Source organism: Prunus dulcis, chromosome 2, assembly GCF_902201215.1.
Source record: "Prunus dulcis chromosome 2, ALMONDv2, whole genome shotgun sequence".
Taxonomy (NCBI): Eukaryota; Viridiplantae; Streptophyta; class Magnoliopsida; order Rosales; family Rosaceae; genus Prunus; species Prunus dulcis.
In genome coordinates this window covers 25,242,278-25,251,558 of record NC_047651.1, presented here as the reverse complement: position 1 = coordinate 25,251,558, position 9,281 = coordinate 25,242,278, and the positions used below count along the sequence as shown (strand labels likewise).

The window sequence follows — 9,281 nt, the reverse complement described above, 5'->3', positions numbered from 1 at the left end:
GTCTACAAATTAACCATTAAATTTCTTGATATTTCTTCTACTTATTTCTCTTAAATATTCTAGGTTGATTTATGAAACTTGCACTAAAAACTTCCAAAGTTTTAACCTTTCTTTCTCTTCCTCTTCCTCTTTTGTTCAAACTTTGTGAATTTTTTATTTACCTCATATTTTTTTATGTATAAGTTGGGTACCTTAATATTGCGCTTTATGAATTCTTTATTTTTCTATTTCTTTTTTCTGTTGGAATATAAATTATTAATTTTAAAGTCTTTAATTGTGTAGATGATGATAATTATGAAGAGAAGACAAATTTTATAAAAACCCTATCTAATGTGAAATTCTTGCTCTATCACTGGTAATTGTCATTGGTACATGAACATCCAATAGCTTTATTTTTATTTTTATTTTGTAGTTGTTGGTCAGATTATAGCATCCAGTAGCTGAAATGAAACTTCAATGGGAAAAGGACCATTTACTTGCTGCCTGCAGGGCCCAGTATTAATTCTGTTCTCATGGCCTGCGTTTTTCTCATGGTTAAATAGTTGGTTGTATATATAATTGTAATTTGTATTCTAATTAAATGCTTTTTCGAGTTTTGCACAGTCGAAAGTGAAGATTGTCCATTAAGAAATGAAAATGCACTCTCTCTCTCTCTCTCTCTCTATGTGATACCGAATCCGAGACAAGCACAGTAGTAACCTCAGATTATAATAGCTTTGGGTGCAAGCAAGTTTCAAAAGAAGCTTCTTTAATTAATGATTAACATGCTTGATATATAATTAATCTGTGTACTTTAAACTTGCTTCAGTCTATTAAGAAAGAAAGAAGAAAAAAAAAAACTAGCTTCAGTCAAGATCAACTCGTCCACCGAAAAAAGTTGTGAATTCTTTGATTGAGACTAAGCCAAGTAATGCATAAATAATTTGCGACAGCAGCAATAATGAATCCAGCTAGAGCTAGCTAGGGTGGTTTTGGTGGTGGTGGCTCATCTCATGGCTCTCCAATGGGTAGATACTGGATGGTGGTAGGTTTGGGTACTGTACTAGTTGATGGACCATGCACTATGAGTGGGTAGGTAGATGAAAACTATTTAATTAGGAGGATCTGAGGGATTAATGTTCCTTCCTCCTAATCATAATTAATATATAAAATTATAATAAGGTCACCACCATGAATCATGAGGAGGTGACTAACTATTCCCACCAACCCAATTACCCATAATAATTTACATTCCCATTTAGCTTATTTAACTTGAAGTTTCCCTCTTGCTTTTAGCTTTTGATGGGTCAAAAGCAACTTTTTTCTTTAAAATAAGTGAAATTAATCCTCCCTTTAATCAGCAGAAGAGCAGAAGAAGGAAGTCTGCAAAAGGAGGTTATTTGGAGTTTTGGGATGATATGTGTTAATTAATGATTGTGATGTTGAAATCAGATCCTTGTTCTTCACATTTTCATATACCATTAAACATGCACCCACCAACCCTCCTGACCAGTTCAGATACTCCTGAGCAGTTGAGATTCTCATTTTCTTCTGGGGCTGGAATTAAAAGGAGGCTGGCTGCTTTGGTGGTTGGTAAAAGTAGGGTAACTTTGGACCAACAGAAAACCATTATTGCACAAGGCTTCTTCTAGGCTCACTTTAAAGTTTCTGATAGTCCCCCAAATCATACATAATGATGAATTTGTTGCTCATCAGAAACAGGTAAAAGTTCAAAGCCTTCATTAAGCTCACATCTGATGCCAAGATGGAGCTGTTTTTATTTCTCTTTTTGTTGCACATTCCAAGACACCGAGAAAAAGAAAATCACATTAATACAACTTGGTAGATGATGGTAATTCAATTCAAGAAGGCTCCATCGATTGGGGAAATATCAGTTTGGTAGTTAAAACACATTCTTTTATGTGGTAGGTAGCTGTTCTTAAGGTCGTTGGGTATGTATTTCACATGGTGTTCAGCTAACATATGCCATTTATACATTTCAAGCCTTAAATTCTTTGGTTCTAGGAGAGACGGCGCATACCAACTTTGTACATTTTTTCAGAATGCTATGGCTTGGCATTGGCAAGCAAGCAAGTGAAGTGAGATATTCTTTTGTACGATCTAACAATTAATTGGGCTTCCTTAGATTGTCCATTTTATATCTGTTGTCTGCCATGGGACTTATATTTGGGTCTTTCTCTATGAGGCCCTTGTTCTATAAATTAAAAATTTTTGTACAGCAAAGAGGCACGCAAAATCAACGAGAAAATAAGTTGAAATTGGAATATGAATCCAAGGAATATACAATTACTTGTTCTCATAAGGTTTAAAACAATCACATAAACCCAACTCCCGTAACTGTTATGCCAACAGAAAACTGAACAAATAATGGAAAATAGATCAAACCCGGATCACAAAATTTCAAGACTCTTAACCCTGAACTGTTTATAATTCTATCATCTAAAGCTCAGTGTCGAATAAACGAAACATCAAATCCGAAACAATTCTTCGAGCAAAAGGAATGTAGCTCAAACTGTACCTGAAACAGTTCAGATCATATAAGTTGTCCGCATAATGTTTAGCTTCCATACCATGAAACAGTTCGAGCAAAAAGGAATGTAGCTCAGATGAACCATTAGCTTCCATACCATGAAGTACAAATAATATTTTTTCTTAGAATAGTTTGACACTTGACTCGGATGGGGCACAGGGTGCATGCCCTTCTGCATTTTCTCTGAAGTGGCAAATTTAGTGAGATAGGTGAACATGAAAGGGAAACTTACCAAATAAGGGCGCAGACCTCACATATGATTGCAATTATTGTTAAAATCTTGCTATGGATCTGCACGATGAAAAAGGAAATGTCAAGGTTTCAACTCAATATAATAGATCAATATATTTGGAAGGAATCAAAAATCATGCACGCTGATACATTGACATGTAAACTGAACACGAGCCAGAAATTGGAGGCTGTGAAGACAAGAAGTTGAAAGCAAGGAAAAGTTATCGACATAATCACCTTGTTCCAATTCTCAGGTATTTAAAGTTTTTAACCTTGACAGAATTATTATGATCATACAGAAACACATGCTGATATTTTATACATACAAAGTGTCTAATCAGGACACGTTTGGGCTTACAGATTACTGAGAATCAGACTCCAAGAACTTTCCAAAATTGCAGCTATATGATCAAACTTTCGTCATAATATCATAGGATAAGGATTTCATACTAACCAAGAGAGCACAGATGAGTGCTATAACAACACATCCAAGGTAAATAGCTGTTGCATACACTCGGACAGAATCAAACATCATTCTCATTTGTTGTCCAGGGCCAAAGAGGAAGGCTGTGCTGCCAAACAGGAATACAGGTTAGCATCTGAATGACCTTGATGAATTTTAGTTAAACTCAATCAGAGAAACTTGCATGAGAAAAAAAGAGGTATATTCAACAAGTCTGAGGAATTTCAGTAGATATAATGCCATCACACACCAATTTATGTGGCTCAAGTATATGATGTTGAGAACTCATTTTGGACCTACCTTCCAACTGCCAACAAATTGCCAAAGGTGAACAAAACGGCAAATTTGATGGGTTTGGCAAAGACAATCAATGACTGCCAAAGAAGCAAAAGTTATAAGAAAATGCTGCAACGAAATATCAAAAAATTATCTGTACAAATTATCTTGACCAAAAGAACTTTACTTTTCTCATAATTATGTTGCAGTTCTCTGTTCTTGACTGAATTCATTTATCCAGTTATGAATTGCAAACAGAAAGTTTCCTTAGGCATAATACATAAAGTTGAAATTAGCTTAGCTGATGAGGGAAAGCAGAAAAGAGTTTGAAAAGGTAATCTCTCCAATACCTCAAAGTTTAAAATCACATAATTCCTTCGCCATTAACACACCCCTCTTTCCTTATCAGGAACATTCATGTAAAAGATGAAGATACAATACATGCATGTGCAACAGTGCAAATATCCCTTTTATCTTTCCTTTTTTTCTTGGTTTTCATGTTAAAGGAAGCTAAATACTTTCCATCAGCAAAAGGCCAATATGGTGAATGGACATTTACAACTACACATTGCGTCCACCACTCTCAAACTGAATCAATTTCACGGAAAATCATGCGTCTATGTAAAGAAAGATAGCTGGAAACAGAATAATACAAATTGAAATCATAACTCAGTAATCCATAAGAAGAGCATTCGAATAAAAGTTATCTAGAGGGGTGAGAATTCTCATACCAGGAACATACAAACCAGACCAGCCAACAAACAAGCTGCAAACCCGTACATTCTCTGGTAAATTAAAAACCCACACACCCAAAAACTATGTGAAGCTAAAAACAAAGAGAACATAGCAAAAACACATATTTCTCAACTAAAAATTGAAACTTTCTTTGCTATAGAACCTGAGTAGCAGAGAGAGCACAAAAGCCGTCAGATTCTTCATCCAAGAAGCCCTCTCCTCCCTCCTCATTACCCTCTAGCATAGATTGGTTGAGCTTCGCCCACATTTTTGACAAATTAACCGATCTCTGTCTCTTGCTCTTGCTCTCGCTCTCTTCAAGTTTCAACGGCTTTGAGAAATTTACAGGCTACAGCAGAAAATGAGAAAAATCGCATTTTTATTAAGAAGAAAATCTTTTTTGAATGACCAGGTGGCAGGAAAAACTTAACCAATAGTAAAGAAACACGTCGCCTTAGTATTTTTAACTTCACCGTCTTTTTTTTTGGTCACTATAAAAAAGCATAACACGTCATTTTAGACGGCGTCTTTCACTTCAGTAGGGAAAAAAATTGGTATTTTGGGGTTTTTGCTTCGTCCATACAAAGACAGAGCAAGAGCGCAAAGAGAGAAGCCGTAGCTCCTCCCAAGTGGAAGTTGGCCGGAGATGTCGTCGACGCTACTGGAGGTGACACGTGCCGGTCACGAGGAGGTGGAGCGGCTCGAGCGGCTGATAGTGAAGGACTTCCAGAACGAGCCGCCTTCCAGCAAGGACCGCTTGTATCAGGGCCACCGTGTCCGCCACATGATCGATACCATCTCCTCCACCACCGAAAGACTCGTACGTATTATTCTCTTACTCCCGCTACTGCAATCTTCTATCTTTGAATGCAAGGAATGTGAATTCTAGGTCTATTTGTATTTGTGGAAACCCTAGGGTTTATGCTTATGCTTTCGAGTATGAATTGTTTGTTATTGTGTGTTTAATTTCAGATTGAGATCTATGAAGATAAAGATAATGCGAGGAAGGATGAGATTGCTGCTCTTGGAGGCCAGACTGCCACTGGCATCAACGTTTTCAGTGCATTTTATGATAGATTGAAAGAGGTATTTCTTTCTTTCTTTCTGTTTTTTGTTTTTGTTTTTAGAGTTGAAATTCAAAGAAGTTATAGTATGGCGTTTTCTAATTTGAGATTTTTAAATGTTGAAAGTTTATTCATCAAAGCCTAGTAGTTGCTCCGTCATGGTAGAGGCTTTTGTCAAAGTGCGCTCTGACTTCTGATATTCTAAAATATAGTTTGAGAAACCCAAAATGACAAGTTTCAGAAATTATGTAGTTTATCATTTAGTTGGTGATACTGCATGTATCTTAAGATTCTTGATGGAATGTTTGCCCAATGTGCAGATCCGTGAGTATCATCGAAAGCATCCAGCTGCACGTGTTGTTGATGCTAATGAGGAAGAAGAGGCACTGCTTAAGGAGGAACCTCAAATTGAGTTCAGCGGAGAGGTCTCTCTCTCTCTCTCTCTCTCTCTCTCTGTTTGTATGCATGCTTGTGTAAAGAATGATTGAGGTTACACAGACAAGTAAACTTACACTGCTTCAATTATTTTCCCTTCCACGCTAGATTTGGCAATATTGATTACCAGTAAAATGCTACGTCATTGTTATTTTGTTTTCTAACACTAATTGCATGCATAGTTAGTCAAATAATTCAGAGATGGTTATATCTGGGTATTATCTTGATGTTTTGAGGTTATTGCATTTGTCACTTTGTAAACACTACTTAGTTTGTCACATACATTCTTCCTGTCCTATGATTAAATTGCTTTAGTTTTGTTTTGTTTGTAGGAAGCTTTTGGACGGTACCTCGACTTGCATGAATTGTACAACCAGTATATCAATTCTAAATTTGGGGAACCTATCGAATATTCTGCTTACCTTGATGTTTTTTCACAACCACAAAAGATTTCTCGCAAACTCAAACTGAAGTTGTCTAGGTGAAGTGTTGTGTTATTTTCTTTTGCTGCTGCTTTAATTTATTACATGAATTTGGGAATGAGTTTGTTTTAGTTTCTTCAGGCAGTACAGCGAATACATGGAAAATCTACTTGCTTATCTGATGTATTTTTTCCAGCGGACAGAGCCCTTGCAAGATCTTGATAGAATATTTTCAAAGGTTCATTTCAATCCTATCTTCTTTACTTGGATTATTTTCATGTAAGAGCTTTATTTTTAGTTCTGTTTCATATACAAAGTGAATCAGAAAGATATATTTGTAGTATTTTTAATAGTTTCCGGTTATGACTTTTCTGGGGTTAGAATGCTATAATTCACTAGTGCTATACCTTAAATTTGAAGGAGATAATTATAAGTTGTGCAATTGAATATTTTTTGCCACCATTTAATGATTGAAAGGCTTGAATCATAATTGGGTATAGTAGTAAGTCATGCTATGTATGGGCTTTAACAATGTATATGCATATATATTTCAGGAAGATATATAATTTGAGAACCAATTTCTCATGGTTAAGTTTGTATTTGTGAACTTCATGCTCTCTGTGTCAAACGGGCTATTGCAAATACATTTAGGCATGATTCATTCTCTGGATTCTATCAGGATGAGCCTGAGTATTCTTAGATTTGGAATTTTGGTGATTTTTTGGCAGGTTGAAACTGAATTTGAAGAGCAATGGGCAGATGGCAAGGTAAAAGAATGGGAAAATGAGAAGCAAGAAAATGGGCATCTTCAAGATCAGCTTACTTTGATCGATCTTGATTTTTATACCACGGTGGAAGAACTGACGGAAGTGGGTCCTGAAAAGCTAAAGGAGGTAAGGGTGATATTTACAACTTAAACAGAAAAGTTATTGGCCAAAAATTAGACCTTAAGTTCACACAACTTGAGGTAAAAGTTATTTTCAAAAATATTGTATAATTGTTCAAAGCCCAAAATTAACTTGTTATTGAATAGGAAGTGGTTTAGTATTAGAGTGGGGGATAGAAATAGAAGGGAATGCGCGAAAAGTGGAGAGGAAGTTAACTTGTTTGGAATGGGGGGTTGCCTTGTTTTTTTGTTTTAGAAATCTCAAAATTGAATAGTTATTGTGCAGTCTTTTGTCTGTATTTCTAAATTGAATTGAAAATCCGTGTCATCAATTAATGTCGTTAGATGCATATGGAATTGAAGAATTTGAGAGAGTTTAATGCCACCCAAAAAATAAAGAGTTTGCTTTGTATACCAGTATAAGCTGAGTTCAATCTTAAGTTTAATACACGTCTTAAGTTCGCACCCTCTCTCTTTCCCTCTCTCTTTCCCTCTCTCATGTAAAATGAAAAGGAAATTTTTGTTAGCTCATTTCTTTAATTTACCTTCCAGGCACTAGCTTCATTAGGACTGAAGACAGGTGGCACTGTTCAGCAGCGTGCAGAGAGGCTTTTCCTTACAAAGGTGATTGTTCTGCAACTTCTTCTGTTTTTATTTATTTAATAAAGTAGCCTATTTGAAATGTACTTGTACGTTCTCTGTGCTCTAGTTTCTTAATCAGTATTCTGGGCAGTATTTGCAATTGGAACTATTTGAAATGTCCTAAAATTGCTTCTTCTTTTTTAATGGGCATAAATAAAACTACTAAATTGGCCAGAAATCAGGATTCCTTGGAAAACTCTTGATACTATACAGTATTTAAGTGTTATATTTCCATTTCAAATCATTGCATCGCAGCCTATGTATACGGTGTATTATTAACAAATTTGAATCCATATTGAAATCTGTCTGATAATGGGATATCCTTTTCACTCTTAAAATTTTCATGCGACATATTACTTAATCTCTTTGTTTATTTATGCAGGACACACCTCTGGAAAAGTTGGACAGGAAACATTTTGCCAAGGGTTCGCGAGGTTCAGTACAGAATGGGGCTGCTGCAGCTTCACAAGAAGTTGACAATTCAAAAGAAATTGCTTTATTGGAGGCCAAAGTGAAAAAACTATGCGATTTACTGAATGAGGTTGGCATATGCTGCCTAATTTTCTAGTCTCCTATGTTGTTTATGTTTGTCGTCTGTATTTAATTACCGCTTTTCATTGTAATTGTTGAAGTTTGAATACCAGTGAACATTTGCAAAAAAATTATCTGCGGAATTTTGCAGGCTATTGAACGAACGAAAGACAACATTGTCAAGAAACAGGCTTTGACATATGAAGAAATTGAAGCAGAACGTGAAGAGGTAATAAATTGAGCCCTCAATAAACATGCTGAAATCATATACTTATATCTGACAAGTCTTCAAGTTTGTGGTGGTTTTTAACAAATGCTTGATTGGGTTTGACTCCAAGCAGGAAGAGACACAGGCCGATACTGAAAGTGATGACGATGAGCAGCAGATTTACAATCCACTTAAATTGCCGATGGGTTGGGATGGGAAACCCATTCCATACTGGCTGTATAAGCTTCATGGTCTTGGTCAGGAATACAAGTGTGAGATATGTGGGAATTACAGTTACTGGGGGCGTAGAGCTTTTGAGAGACATTTCAAGGAATGGCGCCACCAACACGGGATGCGTTGCCTCGGCATACCAAACACCAAGAACTTCAATGAGATCACATCAATTGAGGAAGCAAAAGAACTGTGGAAGAGGATACAAGCACGGCAAGGTGTGAATAAGTGGCGCCCAGATCTTGAAGAAGAGTATGAAGACAGAGAGGGTAACATCTACAATAAGAAGACATATACTGATCTGCAGCGACAGGGGCTGATTTAAGAACGCAATGCTGCTGAGTGGTGCTTTGACAACCCAAGCAATAGTCTCCGGTCGCAACAGAGTTGAGGTGGGATGAGAGAGATTGTAGGTTTTTGGTATTATGTTTTTGTAGCTGAGTGATGAGAAGTACAAGGTCATGGTGTTGTGTAGCTGACAAATTTAATCACATTAAAATTACTCATTTTACCAACCCCGTGCATATAAAGGCAATGCAATTTGGCCTAGGAATTTGTTTTTATTCTTTAAAATTCTTTATAAAAAGTAGTCTTATACTGCGTTATTTAGGAGTTGGAATTGCTTCA

At 36.3% G+C, this 9,281-nt stretch overlaps 2 protein-coding genes across 3 annotated transcripts; one reads left to right on the top strand and one right to left on the bottom strand.

Moving 5' to 3' along the window:
- Positions 1-2,236: 2,236 nt before the first annotated feature.
- LOC117617331 (vesicle transport protein SFT2B) lies at positions 2,237-4,584 on the bottom strand. 2 transcript variants are annotated; one of them, XM_034346663.1, is made up of 6 exons: positions 4,399-4,584; positions 4,232-4,285; positions 3,525-3,598; positions 3,216-3,333; positions 2,763-2,821; positions 2,237-2,518 (listed from the first exon to the last, which is right to left on the bottom strand). In XM_034346663.1, exons 1-6 carry the CDS (start codon positions 4,501-4,503, stop codon positions 2,440-2,442), a joined length of 489 nt encoding a protein of 162 aa, XP_034202554.1. In that variant the 5' UTR covers positions 4,504-4,584; the 3' UTR covers positions 2,237-2,439. The 2 variants fall into 2 exon arrangements, with proteins under 2 accessions (XP_034202554.1, XP_034202555.1); XM_034346664.1 differs by lacking the exon at positions 4,232-4,285.
- A 173-nt stretch (positions 4,585-4,757) lies between these two features.
- Positions 4,758-9,266, top strand: LOC117617330 (splicing factor SF3a60 homolog). The gene is made up of 10 exons (XM_034346662.1): positions 4,758-5,055; positions 5,208-5,321; positions 5,620-5,724; positions 6,067-6,215; positions 6,298-6,394; positions 6,885-7,049; positions 7,595-7,666; positions 8,067-8,225; positions 8,367-8,444; positions 8,557-9,266. Exons 1-10 carry the CDS (start codon positions 4,882-4,884, stop codon positions 8,977-8,979), a joined length of 1,536 nt encoding a protein of 511 aa, XP_034202553.1. The 5' UTR covers positions 4,758-4,881; the 3' UTR covers positions 8,980-9,266.
- Positions 9,267-9,281: the final 15 nt, after the last annotated feature.